Source organism: Mesoplodon mirus (assembly GCF_964341445.2).
Source record: "Mesoplodon mirus genome assembly, chromosome: 4".
Classification (NCBI taxonomy): Eukaryota; Metazoa; Chordata; class Mammalia; order Artiodactyla; family Ziphiidae; genus Mesoplodon; species Mesoplodon mirus.
Window position 1 is genome coordinate 165,403,364 of NC_138979.1, and position 26,071 is coordinate 165,429,434.

At 37.5% G+C, this 26,071-nt stretch overlaps 1 protein-coding gene across 18 annotated transcripts in view; it reads left to right on the forward strand.

Annotated features, from left to right (window-relative positions):
• The window catches only part of NRXN3 (neurexin 3), a gene marked incomplete at both ends in the record, with an annotated part of 1,625,679 nt that overhangs the window by 1,445,600 nt on the left and 154,008 nt on the right, over nucleotides 1-26,071 (forward strand). For 8 of the 18 annotated variants that reach the window (XM_082616773.1, XM_082616783.1, XM_082616788.1 and 5 more), the window contains one exon: nucleotides 16,376-16,465. The exons of the other annotated variants lie outside the window; for them this stretch is intronic. In XM_082616773.1, coding sequence (XP_082472899.1) covers nucleotides 16,376-16,465 — 90 coding nt within the window. The remainder of the gene's footprint in view (nucleotides 1-16,375; nucleotides 16,466-26,071) is intronic. 18 annotated transcript variants of the gene reach the window in all.

Sequence of the window (26,071 nt, forward strand, 5' to 3'; positions counted from 1 at the left end):
ATATTATTGTCTTTGCAAGCCATAAGGTCTTTGTTGCAGCTATTTAACGCTGCTGTTACAGTACAAAACCAATCATAGACAATTCATAAATGAATAGACATGGCTGTGTTCTAATAAAACAATATACAAAAACAAGCTGTGAAGAGTCAGATTTGCTACTCCTTTGTAGGTGGGGGCCCCCTGGTCTAGATTATGCATGTTTTGAAACTTATAGCTGTTTTTACTGACCGATAAGCTTTATTTTATGGGCTATGTCATCTCTGTTTGGAATAAAGGGAGAAAGATAATCTCTAAGTGGATGAGTTAAATCCCAAGAGACACAGAAAACAGTACTTCTATGTAGAGTAGCATAGACCCAATGGTGAGGTTAATTCAGGATCGAGAAGTGGACAGATGCGTCACTGGGACAGGCAATCCATTTACCTGTACTTAAACAAACAAAAACCCAACCATACATACACCCCTTTCCTAACTGAACACCAAAGACATAGATTCAGTTTACCTTTATTTCTGTTATGCTGTGCATTGCTTAGAGCAAGATTTGAAAACAACCAACAGGAAGCATGATTATTTCCCTAGTTCTGTTACTTCTACTTAGTAACCATAAGTTTTGGAGCTCTGAATACATTTTTCTCCCCTCTCTCCTGAGAGGAGTCACATACTTTCCTTTTGAATCCATGTTTTTTTGTTAGCCACTGGCTTAGCTGCCCTCGCCTATTCTTCATAGCCCTTCTGTATAAAGGTGCCAACTGACTTCTTAGCATTTATCTTTTCTTCTCCCTGCTCCCTGATACGTACATCTTCTAAGTTCCAGAGAACATTCTCTTCATTTTCTTGGCATTGGCTGTCCCTAACCTGCTGATGAGAGCATCCTGCTTGAAATTCTGCTCTGTTTCTGGCCATTGATCTCCTTTAATGAGGGTGGACTCTCCTTAGATGTGACTCAGTCCACTTCCTGCTGCTGAGTTTTAGGGACTTTAGATTCTGTTCTCCTGTTTATTAAAGGAACAAGAACCAGGTTGTATATTTTTTTGTATATACACACAAACATGACAAGTTTAAGATAAATTTCAAAACATCAGTCTAAGACAGACCAGATTTTATTTATGCAAAATAGAGCTTCCTTCACATTTTACTAACTTCAGTATTGATTGTAATAAAGTTATTAATAAAAAGTCAGCGTTCCCCCCACCAGAAAAGAAAGCATATACCACCAGACTTGGCTCCTGATAGCTCAAGCAGAGTGACCATGGTTTTGCTAATTACCCCCCTTTTTTAAAGTCAAAGTGGCTGTATAATACATGCTCAATAAATGTTAAACTGCACAACTGTACTGAGATTATCGGAGATGACTTCTGATTTTATTGTCTGCATGTACACAATAACAATATACACAGATAAAGAGTATCCTTTACAAGCATTAACTATACATAAAAAGTCCATTTTAAAAGCAACAGTAAAATATCAAATGTTTTATTATGAATAACTTTTAAGATTTTACTGTAGAGTTTTTCTTTGTTGAAACAATTAAATCTAATTTTATTAAAATATCTTTACATTAGTCAGGTGATTCTCGGTAGGTCTCAAAGGGTAGATTTCCCAGTGTACTTAGACAAATTGATAAAAGGGAGGAAGGAGAACATTTAGGCATCTATGAAGTTAAAAATAAAGAGCTAAGTATAAATCTAAAATAAGTGTAAAGTAAAAAGTAAATCTAAAGTCTTCTCAGACAGCCAGGGTTTAGAAATACTTATTACTTCATTTTGAAACCTATATAAAACTGTTTTGAGATGCTGACTGTTTCAAATAAAATAGGAATTTATATAAGTGAAGCACAAACTGAAATAGAACTGAAATGCTTTTAGACTTTCAAACTGAATACTTGGATATTTTTACTGAATTTTCTGTGTGGTAAGAGTGGGGCTGGACCTCTGGGAGAGGTAAAAATGAAGGCAATACATGAAAAAGGATATCTTGTTCTCAGGGAGCAATTGAGATCTTCTACAGGTGATAAACCAAGTGAAATCTAATAGTTTTGCTTCATTTTGTGACTTTCTTCCACTATGGCCTCAGAGAATTGTGAGCTCCAAGTAGGCTCATAAAGGGAATTTTGAAATACTCTTAATAGATCTGTCCTTGAAATAAGTCAACTGAACTGAGCGAGGTACTGTGCCAACACAGTGACTCACAGCCCTGGCCAACCCTGATCCCAGACCTTTATGACAAGTCCCTAGTCTCAATGCCATTCTCAAGAGTTGTATGCAATTCATCTGCAGCACGTGTTCTAAGCCCACCTTCCTGGTGGTCTGGTTGACATGTGATAGTAGTTATAAATGTCGCCCATAAATGCATAGGCCAAAACATTAATGAACTTTTCAGCCAGTAAATTCAGCTCATTCTTTGGCTGCCTGGTTATCTAGCTGCCTCATTCTGCCAAGCTACATTTGCTTTAATTTTTTCTGGTCAGATAGAACAGTCAAGGTAAGTGGACTTTGTCCCTCTCTCCTCTGGCTTTGATTCCTTGATTTGTGCCACTACCCCAACTGCAGCTACTTAGAACCAACAAAGTGTTGACTAGAGGGCTGAACAGTGTGAGTAATAATTGTGTACCTTCAAACCTCACTGCCTTTTACATGTGTAGTTGTGGTCGAAATACCAATGACATAGCCAACCTCTAGGGACAGAAGCCATCCTAGTATCTACATTCCTTTGTTAACAGAAACCATTCAGATTCTTCTCTGAAAGTATTTAGTAAGCATCTATCTCTGTAAATCCCTGTGCTAGGAACTGAATAATAGGAATTGGACCATTATTCAATTAGAACTTTTTTAAGTCAATAGGATAAATAAGGAGAAAATCTTCATATATCTTTACTGCTTCACTGTGTCTAGGTTCTCCTTTCTGAGTCACACTCAAAGGTAAATCTTTGAAAGAAAAACACTAAATGAAGTAAATCTTTGGACAGCATCCTTGAGTTTTGGTTAGACAGAAAATTTCAGTCCCCATTCAGAAGTCTAGGCACTTGTGAGGAATCAAATGTGATTTAAATAAACCACCATCCCTGAAAATCAGAAATGAAAATATAAACCCAAGAAAACTGCATGCTCTACTCTACCTGTCTCATCTCTTGTCCTAATAATAAAATACCTTATACTCACCAATGTTCTAAGTGATTTTTGACAGGACAGCAGTGGTACATCAATAGGACTGGAGTAAGCAAATCGAGACACTCAAGGCTTCTTTGATTCTCTTGAATCATTATTGCAAAGATAAAAGTGGGTTTCTGAAAATGTAAATTTCAAAGGAACCTAGCAATTAGAATGGTGAAAATACTAGTTCACTTGGTCCATTTCCCTGGTTGGTTTAGAAATTTCTACACAATATGGACTACTCTAATTTGACTAGCATAATTTGAAATATTGCAGATGATAGAGTTTGCTACTTCCATCAAGAGAATAGATCTGTCTGATATCTCCTCCTTGGCTTTTATAAAAAAATATTGATCAATTCCATTATTATTAGAGATGACATTTGAAATTATTCTGAATCATTCTTTAAATCCTGGATATTTATTTCTCACAGATATCGAGGAGCTGTTTCTTGATGAAAGGTGCAAGGTTTTATGGAGAACATGCAAAGGCATTCTTTCCTTTGAGATATCTATAAAATCTCTCTTCTTATACAGGATACATATACACACACCTCATTGGGTAATATAAAAAACGTTGCATTTGCCCAGCACAAATAAATACATTTAAATATAAAATAGCCTACAGATCTTTAGACATATTCTTCAGGTAACCAAGATTTATTATCATGTATTTAATGTCATATTAAGTGACTAAAAGAAGGAAGTCATTAATATTTTATTTATATGCCTCACATTTGTAGGTTTTCAGAGATTATGAGGACTTTAGTAACCATCTAATCGTCAAAGCTAATAAGTTAATCATTTATTAGAGTCAGGATACCTGCCTTTGTTTGAGGCAGCAGTAGTCATCAATTTCATGAGTATTCTTGAGCACTTAAGATGTGTCAGTGTTTGGTGTCATTGTGTGTTAGGGAGGGGATTGTGTGTAGGATGGTGTAAAAAGATTGTTTAAACAAAAAAACCCAAAACCTTGTTAAGGTGATTATAATTTCACACCAAAGGCGAAAAACCATGCCCACAAGAACTGATGCAGTGTAGGATAGTGGAGTCTAGGTGGCAGGTAAATATTTGAAATGTGTCCATAATTTTACATAATCATTGACCACTTTCTTAAAAGTGGGGGGAAAAAGCCCTAATTTTGAAAAAAAATGCTGTTCTGACTATCACATTTATAATATGAACTAATATTTGAGTCATGACATAAACTGTGATATACTTCTAATTTTTGACAAGTATGTGTTGCTTGAGTTGTCGGTCAAAACACTTAGCAGTGTTAGTTGTCCTTTCTCTTTATTGAACCCCTTAGTCACTAAATTCTGCTCATTTTTAATGCTTTTCTCTAGAGTCTAACTGCCATTGACATGCTAAAATAATACTATTCTGATACCAGCTGTTAAGGCCCAGGAAAATGACTTTTAAACTCATCCATGAATTTATAAAGGCTGCTTTTTGTAATCCATAAGCTTTAAAAAGGGGCTGAAGATGCAGTGCCTGATTTTAAAAGCCAAGGTTGCAAGGCAGGAATGCGTTTTGTCTCATTTTGGTCTTTAATTCAGTGCTTTGCTTTGTTTTTATTTTGTATTAGTAGGAAGTGTGAGGGGGAATATCCTTCCATTCTAAACCTAGGTAAGCTATTCATGACCAGAGATTATTTGTACCCTGCAAGAACATAAACGGTTTGGTTTGGTTGGGTTTGGAAGGCTGGGGTTAGTGAAGGCAGTGTTTGCTCCAAAAAAGAGAAGGCAATCCTCCAAGGTTTCCCATGAAACCATTTGAGGACTAAGAAATCCATTGGTGGGGGTGGGGTTAGTGTTCCAGGATATCTTACCAGTAAGTCCAACCTGCTTTTCTTACCAACTGTCTGTCCATCCATCATTTAAATAGTGATGGTCCCTTATTACCTGTAGAGTCAATCTCTACTATTCTCCCTCCCTTTTCTTAGTCTAAGTCTAGAAATGGATGGAGATCAGAGAAGAAATAATCTTCTCTAGTTTTCCCACCCTGTTCCAACTCCCTCACCCTTGATCTTTCCTTCCCTTCCCCTCTCATGGAAGCTGCATTATTGCATCCCTTCCCCTTGGACTTGATAATTCTCCCTTTAGAATGTGGAAGAGGGCTAAGGATAGATAACAGGGGCCTGTGTCTCCTTGTGTCCATTCCAAGATCCCTAAGCTTTTCCCTAAGCAAACTCCCTTGACTCCCCAGACAGCAGCTGAGTGCTTCCCCACTCCTCCTGATGGGCCTTGATGGAGACTCAAACAGGGGAGGGTGTTTTGTTTACCACATCTCAGCTTCCTTGTCCTTACTGGATTTCCCGACTTCCTGGCAGTATCATTTAGTGTTTGCTGCATAACAAACCACCCCCAAACTTTATTTATTGCACATGTTTCTGTGGGTCAGGTGGGTGTTTTTCTGTTCCAGGCTGGCTTGGATGGAGCTGGATGATCTTGATGGCCTCACTCACACATCCGGGAGCTCAAGTGAGCTGACTGGGCTGGAAGGGTAGGCTTGGGTGGCTGGGGTTTCTCTTCTTGTGGTCTTTCATCTTCCAGGAGCCCAGCTTCCTTCATATGGCAGTTTCAGGCTTCATCAGCATAAGCGGGCAAACACCAACATGCAAGGCTGTTCAAATGTCTGCTTCCATCACACTTACTAGTATGCCCTGTGCCAAACAAAGCAAGCCTCAGAGCCAATCAAGAATCAAGGGGTGGAAAAATAGACTTACATCTGATGGGAGGAGTCACAGAGTCCCACTGCAAAGGGGCATGGATATCGGAATGGGATTATAGCTATTTTGCAACTTAACACACTAGCAGAGAGCTTGGAAAAGGCTCTCATTATTACAATCTATTTTCCTCTTAAACTTTCTCCCTTTCAACCCTCAAGGCCTCAAACTGAGGTTGGAAACTGATGATTTTTGCTGAGGAATTATCCTTTTTCTTTCTTTCTTTCAGATATGACATTTTGGAATTAATCTTGGTTCTTCCTGCCATATCACATTATTTTCTTTTTGCTTTTCCCCCCCTCATTACCTGTTATTATTCTGCCTTAAATTGAGTTAATGGTGTTTTAAAAAATTAAATGTCCATTTAAAATTTTTCTGATCTTTTTTTTTTTTTTTTGTCTATTCCCCCTTGGATGCTTTCAGATACTTTATCTGCCTTTGTTTGGGATATTTATGATATATCAGTGTTATCTATAAAACGTGTTTTATTTGTATAGGCTATATTCTCCCTTTCATTTATTTTCTTTTCTTCTTTGTTTTTTTTTTTAACAAAGTCAGTTATGTTATAAAAACAGCCACCATGCTGATCTATACTATTCTCTAGGTATTTTCTCTGAGCTGAATACATTGTTATTTATCATTATCCTTTGTTTGTGGCCAGATTTGAAGCCATGCTGCAGTTCTCACAAACAAATCAATTTGAATTAATTTGCCAAGCAGAGTTAATGAGGCCGAGGCATTGCATGAATTTAAGATATAGTACACCAACCGCATTCCCTGAGGTTATTCCTTCACTGGGAAAATTTTGATTCTTGTACCACATTGTAGTCGTGTATACCTGACCTTTGAATCTTGCACTAAATGATGCATGGCTGCCAACTGGTTCATATTTTGAAAAGCCTTGGAAATGCCACATCACCAAACAAATCAGGAGTATAGACAATTCTTTAATTAATACCTTTGTGGGGGAAGGGTGGTCTTCAAGACATACACTCTCTGCTGCTTGCCTACTCTAGAAATCCTGTGGCTAATGATATTCTAAGTGAAAGTTTGAGAAATATATTTCTTAGATGATCTTTGAGGTCCCCTCAACCTTAAAAGTGTAGATTCCTCTCAAAATGTAAACTGTAAGGTCCAATGACCTCTACTCCTAGAAACTGCTTTATAATTATGAAACACAAAAAAAATTTTCGGGACTTCCCTGGTGGTCCAGTGGTAAAGAATCCTCCTTCCCATGCAAGGGACGCCGGTTTGATCCCTGGTCGTCGGGAAACTAAGATCCCACATGCCGCGGGGCAACTAAGCCCACGCGCCATAACTCCTGAGCTTGAGCGCCTCAACGAGAGGTCCCACCTGCCACAAACTACAGAGCCCACGTGCCCTGGAGCCCACGTGCCACAACTAGAGAAGAGAAAATCCCCATGCCTCAACTAGAGAGAAGGCCGAGCACCACAACGAAAGAACCCACATGGCTCAACGAAGATCCCACATGCCGCAACTAAGACCCGCCACAGCCGAAAACAAAAAAAAAATTGCTTAAGAGGGACCTCAGTGGTTATGTGGACTCTCCCTCCCCCTCAGCCTTCACCTCCACAGATCTCCAACAAGTTCTTAACAAGAAGAATCTCCTTCAGACCGTAAAGGCTGGTGCAGACAAGTAGGAAAATGCAGTCCTCCTAAAAGGTGGGGAAATGATAATAGAGTTCCTCGAAGGAGCTCAAAACTCTGGGTCTTAGATGAGTAATGTTCCAGGATGCTGAAGAAATTTGAACTCTAAGCCCTTGTTCATGTTTACCCAGAAATAATGATGGGAGTCAGTCAGAATAGAAAACTAGTTTGGGAAAAGTGTTCTAAATTTTACGTTGTCCAAAACAATGTGTCTCAAAATTGGAACCAATATGTAAAAATTCTCATGTGTTTTATTGGACAGATAAGTTGGTATACATTTAACCATATTTAACAAAGAATCTGGTGATGGCCTGGGCTCTTCAAAACAAGTCTTACCTAAATAGTCTAAATTCCCTTTGGAGAGCATTAGCAAATTGGCACATGAGGAATATGTTATAGATATAGCATATCTTCATTTCCTCGAAAGAGTATAATGTAAGGCGAGCTATGACAGCCTCTTAAGGAGATCTGCCTCTGGTTGAACTGAAACGCTCAGATGAAGCTCTCTAGTTATTCTGTATCTATTGCTGTATAACAAATTACCCCAAAATTTAGTGGCTTCAAACAGCTAACATTTATTATCTCACAGTTTCTGAAGGTCAGGATTTAGTAGCAACTTAGTCGAGTGGTTCTGTATCAAAGTGTCTGATGGGTTAACATTACTCATCTATTGACAAGGGCTACAGTCATCTCAAGGCTTACCTAGGTCTGAAGGATCTGGTGGCCTCAGTTCCTTGACATGTGGGTGGCTTAAGTGTCCTTATGATACAACAGTAGCTTCCCCAGAGTGAGCCATGAGAGAAGGAGTGGGAGGAAGTCACAGTGCCTTTTCTGATCTAGTCTCTAAAATGAGTCGCACATTGTTAATTCCACCATATCCTATTCTTTAGAATTGAGTTACTAAATCCAGCCCAGTTGGAGAATCAAGTTCTACCTCTCACAGAGGGGAGTTTTAAAGAATTTGTAAACGTTTTAAAGTCACCACATAATCCTCCTATTCTGTAAAATTTTCAGGGTCTGGAATGAATGTACAAAAGATATGCTTATCACACTTGCAAGATGGCACAAAACTAAGAAAGGTATCTCCTACAGGAAATAAAAGGCCTAGAGTTGAACATTTTCTTATCAGGTTGGAATGCTGTTATAAAACAAAAAAGAATAAATTTAATGTAATTAAAGTCCTGCTTTGAAGTTCATAAAGTATACTGTGTGAAAGCAAGATGGCACAAACTTTTTGGGAAGCAATTTAATTGGAAACTCTCTTGGGCTTAAGTTGGAAATAAGCCTACTGTGTGACTATGCTGTGTTGTGTTGTTTAGACACAACAACCAGCATATTCACCAGGTCAGAGGTGGGTGGTGCATGGGACAGTGATTGTTATTTTTAGATCCCTTGGAAATAATATATTCATTTGTAGGCAGGAGGTTCAAGGTTGGTCTAGAAGACCTATAATTTACAAACACCAGAGACCCCATATGATCTAAGCAGAAATAATACTGTAGCATAAGTTTATTATGGCATCAGCAATGTTGATATTGGTGTGACTTTCCTATTCACAAGGATGAAAATGTTCCTATTTGTTGCTCATCGGAATTGTCCTTCCAGACCTCCTACCTGTCCTCAGAGCTGTGTAGTGACACCACGCATGAATGTTTGAATGATTGGAATTTGTTTAAACCAAATATTCTAGCATTCTGACATTAAAAACATTGAGTTTGATGTCCTCTGCATGAGAGGAATGAAAGTAAATGGGAACTGGGGGCGAGTGGGAAGGAAGGCACCTGGAGAGAATTGAATCACCAAGATTAAAGAGTAACAGAGAGATTTCACAGAGGGTGGGTATGCAGGAAAGAATGGATCATGGGGAAGAATAAGCCCTAACATAACACCGTGGCTTTTGCAAAGTGGAAGAACTAAGTGATAAGAAGAAGGACAGCTAGGGGAATCTTGAAAGGATCATGTGTCAAAAGGTTAAAGATAGAACATTAAGGTTTTAGGTTGAAAAGGAAATTTGAAAAGATTTGACACTAAAAGTTGTGTGGTGAAGTAAATCTTAAGTTTGCCTTCTTTTTAGCTTAACCCTTCTGAATCAGGTACTGTTATAACAATAACAGCAATAGTAACAAATCATATAATGAGCAATTATTTTGTGCCACACACTATGCTAAGTACTTTACAGACACTTAGTTCTCAGTTAATTCTCACAACAGCCCTATGTTGTAGTTATTATTATAACTTTCATTTTATATATGAAGAAACTAAAGCTTAAAGATACACCAAGACATAGGTATACTTAATGTGTTTACCAGGAAGGAACTAGACAAAAGCCAGGTTGAAATTGACTAGCCTAGCTTCAGGGCATATTTTGGAATAATTATAGAAGGCAAAGAGTGACACCACTTGAGGAAGGAAAGCAAATTTTATAGTCGTTTTTATTTTGTTAATTTATAGCATGTCATTTTTGAAAGTGGATCTTAAAGAGTAAGTTCTAGACAGACCTATGATCATGAAGAAAGTTCCATTAGATTACTTGGAAAGAGTTTCTTAAACTATGAAAGCAAATAAAGATATTTTGGTCACCTGGGCCTTGTTTTGTTCATCTTTCTGGGATTTAAAGTATCCTTAATGGATGAGGATAAATAAAAAGTCCAGGATTAATGAGCTTCAGGAAGAGAGTTGAGAATGGCTTCAAAATACAGGGAAAGGATAAGGATTGGTGATATATGGTCCAATTATTGCATCAGGGTAAATTGTCTTTAATATAATAGCACTTCAACCGAAATGGCACTTTGATTTAGATTTGGGAAAAGTTCAATGTTAACATGTTTGCACACAAACTTGACAAAGCCAAGGAATAGGGGCGTGATCACTTGGATAAGTGGACATGGAGCACCAGGGTTACATCTCCAGCACAGTCCCTACTCCCATCCCCTGAGAATGAAAATAAATCACATTTCCAGACTCTTCCAACTCCCCATGAGCATCCTTGACTGGATTATTACATTTAATTTGTATAAAATCTTACAATATAGGTATTAACGTCTTCCTGTATTTTTTGGAACAGATGAAGAAATAGACATCTAGATTAAGAAAATTATGCAAGTTCACAGAACTGGTAAATGTCTGAGATAGGATTGAATCTATCCTATTGAGCCATCTTTGCTTAAATAGCTCAACTCCTATAGCCTAGAGATGGTGGATCAATACTATGCCTTCAATATGGGAAGGAATTGATAATATGTCTGTCCATATATATTTTCCATTTCCAAACATACCCAGAAGACATGAGGCAGTGAGCTTCATCAGCCAAGTCAGGGCATTCCTGGGTGACCCCCACTGCTTTCTAGGAGTAAACATCTCATCACTTTGGAAAGGTGGTTCTCCCTGGCTCCTCGAACCACTTAAGTGAGTCTGGAAAAGCTCCCTTACTTAATAATGCCCTTGTGCTCTGAGTCTATTAATTTACTTCCCCCAGCTGATCAGTTTTCTACTCCAAGAGATTAATTTCCTTGCCTTGGCACACTAAAGGATGGAGGCTCAGAACATACAAATAGTTCTTTTTTCTTTGGCCCCAAAGGTGTGTTGTGAGGATTAATGAGATGATGCTTATAATTGCATTTTGAGCTCCTTGGTCAAAAGGCACTTTATAAATACAAGATATTAATTCCTGTTGAGTTCCATCCATCACTTACAAGTGGCTGAACATTCTAGATGACCTTCGGGTAGCACAATACCCCCCCATCTGACTCTAAGAGAATTTGTCTGGGTCAACACCAGGAACAAGACCAGTGCGGAGCTCAAAGAATTTCCCCCAGTTCCTTGTCCTTAGCGTCTGATGTTTGCTTTGAAACTCACGAAGTGTTCTTTGGGGAGAGAGACATTCTAAGAACCTCTGAAATGCTGTACTACTTGAGTCTACCCACATTGATTTTGTTTTGCCTCTGGCTCTAATACATAGTATTCATTCTCTGACTGTTCATTAGACCCACGGTCTCATTTTTTAGTGTCAACAAAGCAATAAAGAAAACTTTCCCTTCCTTTATTCCAGACTCAAAACAAAATGCAAAAATACCTCTGGCATTAATTTTGCACAGATGAATGTTGCTACGATATTCCTATTAGCATGTCCACATGCTTGACAACATTTCAGATGGTATTAATGGTCTACCTGCAAGAAAGCATTTTCTGCCAGCCCTGTGCAAATTGCCAGAACCTTTAAGCCACTCTTCCTCAACTTAGCAGCAGTATATCATCATTACCTGTAGCTGGACCAAGAAATCACATTTGTCGATGCCTGAATTGCTCTTTTACTTTCAGTGGCTTTAGAAATCAACTTTATTTTGGAAATGGGGTTAGCTGAGTATATTTTAGAAGACACAGAAATATAAAAAGCAACAACCAACTACGGTCTGTTCATCTTTGGATGGTAACTTTTGTGGCACCAAATGTAATACGGTCACCTTTTGAATGGAGGCCTGGAAAAGTTCTGAGTCCGTGGAGGCACACCATGGAATTAACATGCTTCCTTTTGATTATTAGGAAAGAGTTGAATCATATTAATAATAATAATAGTTTAAATAAATTGGATGTTTTTTCATATCCCAGGTTCTGTATATGCTCTACCTCTTAATATCCTATACCAAGTCCTGTGGTGAATTCGGAAGTGGGGAAACTGAGGCTATGTGACTTGCACAAGGTCAAGTAGCTACTAAAGTTAAAACTCAAAGCCAGGTTTGTCTCCAAAGCCCATGGTTATAGCTCCTATGCTGTACTGATTATGGTTTTAAGAAAATTAGTATAACTTCTAATGAATAGGATCTATGTTTGAACCAACAGAGTGTAAAAATGGTGTTGTAAAAGTTACCTTCTGTGCAATACAAGAGTTCTCTCTATCTTTAAGTTTCTCAGCTGAAAGAATTTTTACTTCTTTGGGGCCATCAACAAGTTTCCAGATTACTTCTTTGGGACCTTAAAGAGGGACTAATGTACTAGGAAACTATTCAAGGGTCAACTTGCTTTCTTTGCCTTATCTTCCTCTGTCTCTTTTCCTTTTATCCTAAATGGATTAACCCAAATGTAGTCAATGTGAGCTGTTTTTGCATAAAGGTTGCAGTTGTGTGTATGAACCAGTTGGGCCTCAGTAATTTCACCTCAGAGCATTCTGCTCTTCACGATATTATAATTTAACAGTGCATGTTGTATGTGTCTCCAGGAGCTGAAATATTTGATAACAGAACCAATAGTACAAAAGCAAATGACAATAAGAGGTCAGTTGTATAAAAAAATGGATGGAGATACACACACACACACACACACACACACACCTCTAAACTTTTTCAGTATAATAGAATGAAATATGGCTAATACTTTTTTTTTTCTAAACCTCAGTTCCAGGTAGGTGAGTGTCAGATCCACATAAGTAATTTAAGAACTGTCTATTTGAAGATGTCATTGTGCAATTTATAGATTTCTCAGTGTGGTTGAGAACTGCAGTCATTACATTTTGGGGGTATAATTAGTAATATACATATGCCTCTTTTTAGTGACATTCTGACATTACTATTCATAAGGCCGTTCCTTCTTGAGGACAGCATCACTTTCTGTTGAAGAATTGATTTTAGTCTGTGTTTAAATATTCATACTGGCTGCTATATGAAATGTACAACTAAATGTCATTAAGGATTTAATATGAATGTATATAGATTTGATGAGGTTTGCTAAGCTTTCAGAGTAGTCCCTGTGTATGAATTCTGATATTTAGAAGGTTGTTTGCTCTTCAGTCAGTAGAGCGAATGGGGCTCGGGGCAAATGAACTCATTCTCATGCACATGTTTCTAAAACATTTCTCACTAATGTTTGAGATAAATTAAAATAAAAACCAACAAGAACATGAAAAGAGACTAAGAACAATGTTAATGTGGCAATTTAAACCAATTTGGTTTTCCAAATGGCCTTCCATCTTTCACAACTTTTAACAGTATGCAAGATCACTAGCCCTAGTGCCAGATACTATGTCTGGCATGGAAAACTTAAAACTTTTTTCTAAATGTCTTTTAAGCTGAGATGGAGAAGAATGACTCTGTGTCTTTCACTTTCTGAAGGGTCGAAGGTTGAATCGTGGCTATGCTGTCCTCCCAACATATCACTTATTGATTCTCCTACATTGTTTCTTATTTTTCTAGCCAGTACCATGTCATAATATGATTGGCTATGGAGCTTTATGCTTGACAGAGAGTGGATGGGGGGGAGGGTGCTTACGAGGACCAAGACTCATATGTTTGGGGAAGAAGTAAGTCAGTGCAGCTTCTTAATTAAGTTGGTACACATAGAGCTGTCGGTTTGGAATGTTGATTTTGTCTTGCATGTTGTGAAGAATAGTTAGCTTTATATTTGCTATTGACTTCACCAATCCATTCCACAGTGAGTGGAACAGAGGTCATTACTATACTTAATATTGTAGCCAATGACAGTTACAGAAAACCCAAAGTAATAGAACATATTCAAGGTGAACCTGGCATAATTCATTTGCCATTTCTCAATTTCTCAGTATGTTGTGACTAAAACTTGAGAGAGGTCAGAGCTTATGAAGATGGCTGACATCCCTTGTATATCTGTCTCCTGTAGGGTAGAATTAAGAGTTATAGAGATACAGGTTCTTTTCAGAAAAGTGAGTGTTCCTTTTCTATTAGGACATGTGAAAATTTACCCAACTTTATTTTGGATTAGTAGAATTCTGTGTACCCAGATCTATCAGGATGATCATTATAATGATCTCTAAGTGGTATTTATATTAACAGGTAAAATTAACTTTTTTCACCATGGACTTATTGAAACACCAAGAAGTTAAGATACCTTTCTGGTTTTCCTCCTAGCTTACACCCTGTCTTTTTTTCTTCTGTGAGAAATAACATTTTGAGGAAAACTTTAATTTATAAACTGAAATCCAAAACTGCTAATTGTTCTTTCCATTCATTGCACTTTATCCTTTGATATGTTAATATGTTAGGCTTTATGCCAGGCAGATAAGGTCCCATAATGTAGGCTGGGAACAGATCCATGGTTGCCTCTTTCATGAGCTTTTTGTTTGTTTTTATTCCTGGATAGTAAAAATAATGAGTCAGCTCCTTAGAATAATTTGTTTAAAGGAGAAATGCACGGCGAATCTTTTCAATATCTCCCAATATTGCCACCCCTTCCCCATCCCATTCCTCACATAAGGCAGGTACTAGTTTAGCCACATGTGGAATCTTCTCTGCCAGTGAAAACTCCTCTGTGAAGATGACCCTGAGATGGAAGTGCCAGGGCAAGCTTCTATTCACCTGATGCTATATTCAATCCTAATAATCTTTCTAGCTTTTAGACTTCTTTATAAATGGTTTCCAAGCCACCTGTCCTGAGAATTTGATTTCACCTTCAGTGTTGGTGATTTGGATTGGGCTTCCTGAAGTTCCAATACTGTAAGGCTATGAGTCAAAAGTGATTTAGAGGGCCTCCCTGGTGGCGCAGTGGTTGAGAGTCCGCCTGCCGATGCAGGGGATACGGGTTCGTGCCCCGGTCTGGGAGGATCCCATATGCCGCGGAGCGGCTGGGCCCGTGAGCCATGGCCGCTGGGCCTGTGCATCCGGAGCCTGTGCTCCGCAACGGGAGAGGCCACAACAGTGAGAGGCCCGCATACCGCAAAAAGAAAAAAAAAAAAAAAAAAAAAAGTGATTTAGAATTCACCAGTTTCTGCTTGATCACTATGAGGTTGGTTGACAAGACAGAGCAGTTCCCAAAGCATGGCTTCTTTATTTTGTGATTTGAGGCATATTCATTAGGGGTATATCTTCACAACACCACTCTCCATGTCTGTCCTAATTAGATAAACCATCCAGGGGTGGTAACAACATTTATGAAAGGAAGAAAGAGGCATACTAACAGTTAAAAGCATTATGTTTGATCCTTGAAATTAATTAGATATTTCATGCTTGGAGGAAGTATCCCTAACAGGCTTTATTAATGGATGTGTATTCAGGAAGGACCTCTCCTAGGAAGGAAAGAGAGAGAGACTAGGTAGACATGTAAAACCTGTGTCTGTTAGTACTAAGAAAATATAGGTACTCAAAAGTCTGAAAATGCTATATCACTATATGTATAGCTGCTTTTATTTACAGATATTTACTTTGGGGTTCCTTTAATTTTAAAATGTGGATCAGATCTAGACAAAGAGATAGAGATTAAAAGAGTTATCTGTAATACTCTACCTATTTTACATAGGTGATGGGATGCCAGGCCCCCCTTTATGGAATAGGAAGTCTCCGTTGGCCATCAAGGCTTAAATTGTCTTCTTTGGCTCCCCTCTGCCAGGAAGTAGAGCAGTTGCACACACTTGAGAGGAGAATAAGGATGTGCATGGACCCATGCTTCTAATCAGATACAGTAGAGTGAGTGTGGAACATGCATGACTAAGACACTGAGGGTCCCCTACCACATTATGAAGCTGATCTGATACAAGTCAAGGGGATCATTGTTCCTCCATTGACCCAGTTAAGGTGTGGTTAGAGTGAGATGGAGAAGAGTGAAGGTAAACCCATTTCTGTCAATAGCCAAACCTCTTCCTGATGCCCATCCCAAGTCACGTTTCCAAAACATACGGAGTACTGCATAGCTAAGAATAACCTGACCTCACACCTGTCAACCAAGGGCAGAGTGACTTCGACTCCACCTCCACTAAAGATAAATGGATATCTATCTCTAAAAACTTCATAAAACGCACCAAAAAACCTAGGATGTTTTTGAATGACTTATTGACTTTTCAGATTGTTCTTTAAGCTGTTTTTTAAACTTTAAAGGCAACACTGATAATGAACGCTTCCAAATGGTAAAACAGAAAATCCCCTTCAAATATAACCGGCCCGTAGAGGAGTGGCTGCAGGAAAAAGGTAACTGTCGTTAAAACTTTCATTTTAAAATCATTTGATTCTAAACCCTCATTTTTAAAGCCTGCAAATAAATGTTCCTTAAATGATAATCGCCTGCTGCATAAATGACTGTTTTAATTTTCATTATAATTTGTGTCAGCTTCCACCTGCCATATGTTGATAAATCATGCTATAATACATTGCCATTAAAATACAGTTAAAGGGACTAACATCTAGCTTTCTATCAGCATGACAACCACAAACAAGAAATTCCAGGAACCTCTAAAAAAGAAATGTATTATGGCAATTTAACCACTGCATGACATTATTTGTTAATTTGTTTTAAATTACCTCTTATACCAGAGCTTTCTAAAGAAATTTCAAAAGAACTTATTAAACTTACATCTTGAGGCTGTTTTGGCTTTACTATCTGTAGCATGGTTAATGACAACAAAAAAATCATAGATTGACTCTTGTAATTTAAACTGCTTAAATAACTGCTATAAGGGGAGCGACTTTTTTTTAACATTTGTTTTTAAACAAAGAAAAGAATGAGAAAGATGAATTTTGCCTTTAGAGTTAAACCTACAGAGGCAAATATATTTCATAAGAAGTTAATGGTGTCCTAGTTGCTGACTGAAACTAAAAAAATAAACAAACTTATTCTACAGTTTGGTTGTGTATTCGATATTTATGCAACAAAAGTGTACGTGGTTGAAAAAGGAAAGGTTAATGGAAGGCAAAACAGCAGTTTCTCATTTGCTGAATAAAACAACCACTTTGTTAATAAAAGAGGGCAGCGGTTATACCTGATGTTAGAATTTTCTGTGTGGCTCCTATTTATTAGGATGTGAACTATTGTCTTTGAATGAAGAAAATTTTTTGTCTTTAAGAAGCTATTTACTCTGTTCTTTCCTGAGCCAGTATAAGCTACTCTTGTAGCTTAAGTGAGTTTTATTTTAAGTAGACATTAAGTGAGTTTTTAAAATATGTAGAGATTTGATTGAGTTATTTATAAATAGTAATGAGGTATATTAATATGCAACTTAAAAAATAAAGGACTACTACAGTTGTAAGTTGAGTGAAAACATTCAGACCTTTAAACACGGAAAATCCTCACTGAGTCTTAACTGTTTGCCCTGTTTTTAACGTACGTGGTCTAATTTAAAATAAATTAAGAATAACTCTAAAAAGCAAATAATTTTGTTTAGTAATCACCAGCTCATAAAGTCCCTTTAACATTAAAGATGATGATTGCCTCACTTCTTAAAAAGGAAAAGACAACTAGATGCATGTCTGAGTCTCATGTGCCTGAGAGAATTTTTTTGTTTCTTTCAATTTTATGTTAATAATATTTTATTTTACTCCATTGCCTTTTGAAGTCTAAGTTCAGTAGCATGCCAGGCATTTTCATTTGTATAAATCATTATAAAGTTACTGGTAGGCTTTTAGTTTTCCTTCCAATAGTATTGTTATCAGTTGGCTTTCATATAGAAGGATGCTTCCAAACACACAACAAAAGTTGAGTTGGTGGGACAGGGATAGGGGTGGTTTGGGTGGAAGGGAGGGAGAAATTCCAGTTTCTTAACTGAATATGTATATGTTTATATATGCTAATAATATTGAAAAGAATTATTTGCAAACTGGGAAGTTCTCTCTTCTATGTTATTTTAACCAAAATTACTTTTTTGTTTGATTTTGGTAAGTAACATTTATTCGTTCTGTTGCTTTACCTCTTCCTCTGTCTAGGTAACGTTCCCTTCAAAAGAAATAGAAAATGTATACCAAAAGACCTTGTAAGGACAATAAGTAAAACAGGGTAAATTCAGAAAGATGATTAGGCAGAGATATTAGGAAGTAGCTGGAATCCTCTTTGGAGTTATTTCTGTCATTGGGGAAGAGATCTGGGTCACAGCATTCCCAAGTCTGTTTTCTGGCTCTGTCTGCTATTGACTGACTTTCTGACCTTAGACAATCCACTTAACCTCTTTATATCTCAGATTTCCCATCTGAGGAGAGGAGAAATAATACTGCCTATTCCCCAAGGGTGTTCTGAGGTTTAATTAATTAGTCTTTGTGCAACACTGACTGGAGACGTGCAAAGATTTAATTTAAGCAGTATGTGAACTTGTTGTCCAAATGAGGTAACAATTAATGACTTTCAAGAGGATGGGCACCCAAAGCAAAACACAAAGTAACCTGCTACAAACCCTGTACTGGTGTTATAACCAGATTTCGTATTATTGATGATAGAAGAATTATCAGACTGGAATAGAGATATAATAATGGTCGCCACTTATAAAAAACACGATTGATCATAATGAGGGACAATAAGGAGATCTGGCATTGATTTTGAGAAATCTTGGGCAGATGGTACAACTTTCTCCAGACAGTTCCTTATATCCTTCATAGGGAGAGGATAGTGATGATTGTTTCTCGCTTGTTCACTTAATCCTGCTTACCTGAGAGAGATAACTTGATCAGAGGAAGAGATGGCAGGAGACTCGAATATCCCCCTATTCCTTTAGTGCCTGCCAACTTCACTATTAACTACCTAATCTCAGGTACAGAAGGCTAGGAAAGGGTTTTAAAACATAAGAAAAGCAGACCTAGCCAGAAATAAACCATGAAACAGACAAATAAACAAAGGTCCAAATACTTCCTAGGGCATGATGGAAATCTGAAACATAGGCAGCCTCCTTCCCTATTTCACCCCACTGGTGTCTTGTTCTCAAGAAGTGATTATTCAGATCTCTCCTTGAAAGAAGGAATAGCCAGAAGTGGAGTGGTGGCTTAGTCGTATAGCCCAGGAAATATATCTTTCCTTTCTCCATGCTTGGGTCAGTCTTGAACAAGCAAAAACCAATTTTTGGAGTGAACTATGGCAACTGGAATAAAGGAGATCCATCATTTTTTTTTTTTATCCTGGCATCTGCCACTGCAGGCTTCCCCACATTCCGTACCCCTTGCTCTGCCATGGCCTGTGTGAGCCAGAGCCCCTGAATCAGCTGCTCCTTTTTTTTTGTAATTTTTAAATTTTATTTTACTTACTTTTTTTATACAACACGTTCTTTTATTAGTTATCTATTTTATCCACATCAGTGTATACATGTCAATCCCAATCTCCCAATTCATCCCACCCCCACCCCCACCCCCCGCCACTTTCCCCCCTTGGTGTCCATACGTTTGTTCTCTACATCTGTGTCTCAATTTCTGCCCTGCAAACTGGTTCATCTGTGCCATTGTTGCAAGTTCCACATATATGCCTTGATATACGATATTTTTCTCTTTCTGACTTACTTCAGTCTGTATGACGGTCTCTAGATCCATCCACGTCTCAACAAATAACCCAATTTCATTCCTTTTTACGGCTGAGTAATATTCCATTGTATATATGTACCACACCTTCTTTATCCATTCGTCTGTCGATGGGCATTTAGGTTGCTTCCATGACCTGGGTATTGTAAATAGTGCAGCAATGAACATTAAGGTGCATGTGACTTTTTGAATTATGGTTTTCTCTGGGTATATGCCCAGTAGTGGGATTGCTGGATCATATGGTAATTCTATTTTTAGTTTTTAAGGAACCTCCATACTCTTCTCTATAGTGGCTGTATCAATTTACATTCCCACCAACAGTGCAAGAGGGTTCCCTTTTCTCCACACCCTCTCCAGCATTTGTTGTTTGTAGATTTTCTGATGATGCCCGTTCTAACTGGTGTGAGGTGATACCTCATTGTAGTTTTGATTTGCATTTCTCTAATTTAATGATGTTGAGTAGCTTTTCATGTGCTTCTTGGCCACCTGTATGTCTTCTTTGGAGAAATGTCTACTTAGGTCTTCTGCCCATTTTTGGATTGGGTTGTCTGTTTTTTTTAATATTGAGCTGCATGAGCTGTTTATATATTTTGGAGATTAATCCTTTGTCCGTTGATTCGTTTGCAAATATTTTCTCCCATTCTGAAGGTTGTCTTTTCGTCTTGTTTATGGTTTCCTTTGCTGTGCAAAAGCTTTGAAAGTTCATTAGGTCCCATTTGTTTATTTTTGTTTTTATTTCCATTACTCTAGGAGGTGGATTAAAAAAGATTGTGCTGTGATTTATGTCAAGGAGTGTTCTTCCTATGTTTTCCTCTAAGAGTTTTATAGTGTCCGGTCTTATATTTAGGTCTCTAATCCATTTTGAGTTTATTTTTGTGTATGGTGTTAGGGAGTGTTCTAATTTCATTCTTTTACATGTAGCTGTCCAGTTTTCCCAGCACCACTTATCGAAGAGCCTGTCTTTTCTCCATTGTATATCCTTGCCTCCTTTGTCATAGATTAGTTGACCATAGGTGCATGGGTTTTTCTGTGGGATTTCTATCCTGTTCCATTGATCTATGTTTCTGTATTTGTGCCAGTACCATATTGTCTGGATTACTGTAGCTTTATAGTATAGTCTGAAGTCTGGGAGCCTGATTCCTCCAGCTCCGTATTTTTCCCTCAAGACTGCTTTGGGTATTCGGGGTCTTTTGTGTCTCCATACAAATTTTAAGATTTTTTGTTCTAGTTCTGTGAAAAATGCCACTGGTAATTTGATGGGGATTGCATTGAATCTGCAGATTGCTTGGGTAGTATAGTCATTGTCACAATATTGATTCTTCCAATCCAAGAACATGGTATGTCTCTCCATCTGTTGGTATCATCTTTAATTTCATTCATCAGTGTCTTATAGTTTTCTGCATACAGGTCTTTTGTCTCCCTAGATAGATTTATTCCTAGGTATTTTATTCTTTTTGTTGCAATGGTAAATGGGAGTGTTTCCTTATATTCTCTTTCAGATTTTTCATCATTAGTGTATAGGAATGCAAGAGATTTCTTTGCATTAATTTTGTATCCTGTAACTTTACCAAATTCATTGATTAGCTCTAGTAGTTTTCTGGTGGCATGTTTAGGATTCTGTATGTATTGTATCATGTCATCTGCAGACAGTGACACTTTTACTTCTTCTTTTCAATTTGTATTCCTTTTATTTCTTTTTTTTCCCTGATTGCAGTGGCTAGGGCTTCCAAAACTACGTTGAATAATAGTGGTGAGAGTGGACATTCTTGTCTTGTTTCTGATCTTAGAGGAAATGCTTTCAGCTTTTCACCATTGAGAATGATGTTTGCTGTGGGTTTATCATATATGGCCTTTATTATGTTGAGGTAGGTTGCCTCTATGCCCACTTTCTGGAGAGGTTTTTTTTTTTTTTTTTTTTTTGTGGTACGCAGGCCTCTCACTGTTGTGGCCTCTCCCGTTGCGGAGCACAGGCTCCGGACGCGCAGTCTCAGCAGCCATGGCTCATGGGCCCAGCTGCTCTGCAGCATGTGGAATCTTCCCAGACCAGGGCATGAACCCATGTCCCCTGCATCGGCAGGCGGACTGTCAACCACTACGCCACCAGGGAAGCCCTCTGGAGAGTTTTTATCACAACTGGATGTTGAATTTTCTCAAAGGCTTTTTCTGCATCTATTGAGATGATCATATGGTTTTTATTCTTCAATTGTTTTGAGATGATCATATGGTTTTTATTCTTCAATTGTTAATATGGTGTATCACATTGATTAATTTGCATATATTGAAGAATCCTTACATCCCTGGGATAAATCCCACTTGATCATGGTGTATGATCCTTTTAATGTGTTGTTGGATTCTGTTTGCTAGTATTTTGTTGAGGATTTTTGCATCTATGTTCATCTGTGATATTGTTCTGTAATTTTCTTTTTTTATAGTATCTTTGTCTGGTTTTGCTATCAGGGTGATGGTGGCCTCGTAGAATGAGTTTAGGAGTGTTCCTTCCTCTGCAATTTTTTGGAAGAGTTTGAGAAGGATGGGTATTAGCTCCTCTCTAAATTTTTGATAGAATTCTCCTGTGAAGCCATCTGGTCCTGGACTTTTCTTTGTTGGAAGATTTTTAATCACAGTTTCAATTTCATTACTTGTGATTGGTCTGTTCATATTTTCTATCCTGTTTCTGTCTTGGAAGGTTATAGCTTTCTAAGAATTTGTCCATTTCTTCCAGGTTGTCCATTTTATTGGCATAGAGTTGCTTGTAGTCATCTCTTAGGATGCTTTGTATTTCTGTGGTGTCTGCTGTAACTTCTCCTTTTTCATTTCTAATTTTATTGATTTGAGTCCTCTCCCTCTTTTTCTTGATGAGTCTGGCTAATGGTTTATCAATTTTGTTTATCTTCTCAAAGAAGCAGCTTTAAGTTTTATTGATCTTTGCTATTGTTTTCTTTGTTTCTATTTCATTTATTTCTGCTCTGATCTTTATGATTTTTTTCCTTCTGCTAACTTTGGGTTTTGTTTGTTCTTCTTTCTCTAGTTCCTTTAGCTGTAAGGTTAGATTGTTATTTGAGATTTTTCTTGTTTCTTGAGGTAGGCTTGTATAGGTATAAACTTCCCTCTTAGAACTGCTTTTGCTGCATCCCATAGGTTTTGGATCATCATGTTTTCATTGTCATTTGTCTCTAGGTATTTTTTTATTTCCTCCATGGTTTCTTCAGTGATTTCTTGGTTATTTAGTAACGTATTGTTTAGCCTCCATGTGTTTGTGTTTTTTACATTTTTTTCCCTGTAATTCATTTCCAATCTCATAGCGTTGTGGTCAGAAAAGATGCTTGATATGATTTGTTTTCTTAAATTTACTGAGGCTTGATTTGCGACCCACGATGTGATGTATCCTGGAGAATGTTCCGTGCACACTTGAGAAGAAAGTGTAATCTGCTGTTTTGGTATGGAATGTCCTATAAATATCAATTAAATCTATCTGGTCTATTGTGTCATTTAAAGCTTCTCTTTCCTTATTTATTTTCATTTTGGATGATCTGTTCATTGGTGTAAGTGAGGTCAAATCTGAATGAGATCCTTGCTGGGTAGAGTAATCTTGGTTGTAGATTCTTCCCTTTCATCACTTTAAGTATGATCATGCCACTCCCTTCTGGTTTGTAGAGTTTCTGCTGAGAAATCACCTGTTAACCTTATGGGAATTCCCTTGTATGTTATTTGTCATTCTTCCCTTGCTGCTTTCAATAATTCTTCTTTGTCTTTAGTTTTTACCAATTTGATTACTATGTGTCTCAGCGTGTTTCTCCTTGGGTTTATCCTGTATGGGACTCTCTGCTCTTCCTTGACTTGCGTGGCTATTTCCTTTCCCATGTTAGGGAAGTTTTCGACTATAATCTCTTCAAGTATTTTCTCAGGTCATTTCTCTCTCTCTTCTCCTTCTGGTACCCCTATAATGCAAATGTTGTTGTGTTTAATGTTATCCCAGAGGTCTCTTAAGCTGTCTTCATTTGTTTTCATTCTTTTTTCTTTATTGTGTTCTGCAGCAGTGAATTCCACCATTCTGTCTTCCAGGTCACTTATCTGTTCTTCTGCCTTAGTTATTCTGTTATTGATTCCTTCTAGTGTAGTTTTCATTTCAGTTATTGTATTGTTCATCTCTGTTTGTTTGTTCTTTAATTCTTCTAGGTCTTTGTTAAACATTTCTGTCATCTTCTCGATCTTTGCCTCCATTCTTTTTCCGAGGTCTTGGATCATCTTCACTATCATTATTCTGAATTTTTTTCTGGAAGGTTGCCTATCTCCACTTCATTTAGTTGTTTTTCTGGGGTTTTATCTTGTTCCTTCATCTGGTACATAGCCCTCCGCCTTTTCATCTTGTCTATCTTTCTGTAAATGTGGTTTTTGTTCCACAGGCTGCAGGATTGTAGTTCTTCTTGCTTCTGCTGTCTTCCCTCTGGTGGATGAGGCTATTTAAGAGGCTTGTGCAAATTTCCTGATGGGAGGGATTGGTGAGATCCATCATTTCTAATCAGTGTAATTCAACTTTGCATTTCACTTCTCTCTGATCTTCTTTTTATTTGTAAGCAAGGGCAGAATAACATCAATAGGAAAATAAGATGAGGACCATTACAGATGTGAAGTACTGTTGTGAATATTAGAAATATAAAATTTTCTACCTGTAATCAGTTATAAGCATTAACTGATTATCAATGTTTGGCTATATATAAAAAAGGAGATGAATAAACATTAATATTATGGTTGGCCAACAGTTATGTGAATGGAAGGGATAGCTTGGCACTGAGGTGTAACATACTAAATTTTAGCCCTAGAGATCTCTTACTAGGCAAATTCTTATTATGTTAACCACTCCAAATGCCTATGCAAGGCCAAGGGCATATTTATTCTCCCCTTCCATCATGACATTTCTTTTTATAGTAAGCTTAGGGCTCCCAGAATAAAGTTGTCATCAAAAAATAAACAGTAAAGAGGTATGAGCTCCAGGCCATTACCCAGTATTATTGGGCACTGAACTTTTTGCTGCATCTTATGTGAGAAATGAGAGGCCAAAGGATAGGCAATGATGCATGTGCACAGGGCAGTGAAGAAATTGGTGGGAAAATAATGGAAATCTATTAGATCTATTTGATTGGGCTGTTAGGATCTGGGCAATTCTGTTATCATTAAAGCCAGCAGATTCCATTTCCATGCTCCAGATATTTTTATAGAGATTATTTTCACTATAACAAAATTATCTGTCCAAGTCTTCATAGTGTAGTGTAGTGTTTGAAGCTTCCAAAGGGGTATTAGTTATAAATCATTCTTGACTAATATGCCCTTAAGCATTGCCCAATGAGTGGAGCTGGGTCTTGTACAAAGAATTCCCTCTGAGCAGATGCATTTTCCCTTCTCTGTCCCTTCTGTTTCATCCATTTTTCTGCATTGAGTAGGGACTCCACATTATACACCAGAAATTCAAGGATAGCTAATCACTGTGTAGGCTTAAAGGCCATGTAATAGTGGTAGAGGTTAAGCGCACAAATATAACAGCATGCCTCTATTCATATTTGATATTATACAAAAACCTCAGTCTTTAAAAAAATATACTCCCTTTTATTAAAAAGACAAGTATATCAGAACATTGTTTCCAGTCATTAATAGCTAAAAATATTCAGGCAATTAGATTAAGAATGAATGAAGCATTGTTTGATCACTGACTAAAATGGAGAAAAATTCAGAAAGGATATATTTAATTCCATTAAAATTTTTTTCCACCTTTCTCCATATGGAAAAACAGAAGAAAATAATCTGGAGAAAGAATAGAATAGACGGCTCTAACCTTTAAAAGCTATTTAGATTTTTCTGGGAATCATCTCAAACTTAAGAGAGGCTTTTTAAAGTAGGAATAGTTGGGGGGAAGATAAGTTGAGTTACACTATTCTAACCTCTGTTCTACCATCATTTCATTCTGATAGTTTTCTGTCCACAGAAGCATAAATGGTTCCCCAAATGGGAACTTCAAATAAGGTGAGCTACTCTTTGCTTCAATTCATTAGCATACCTCTATATCACTTTAAGGTGTTTTATGTGTAGCTTTTTTCATTAACACCTATCCCTCCTCTTAAGATTCATTGATTCTGAATGACATTTTTCTTCCCCCCTTTCTCACTGACATGATCAATGCCTACTTATTTTCCATATCTTAAAGGGAGATTTAGTTGTGTGACTGTAATCTCTCCCCTCCTCCAAATTAATAAAGATGGGAAATAATCTGTCATGATGTTTATTAAATAGCAAGTATGGGTAGAATATTATGCATTA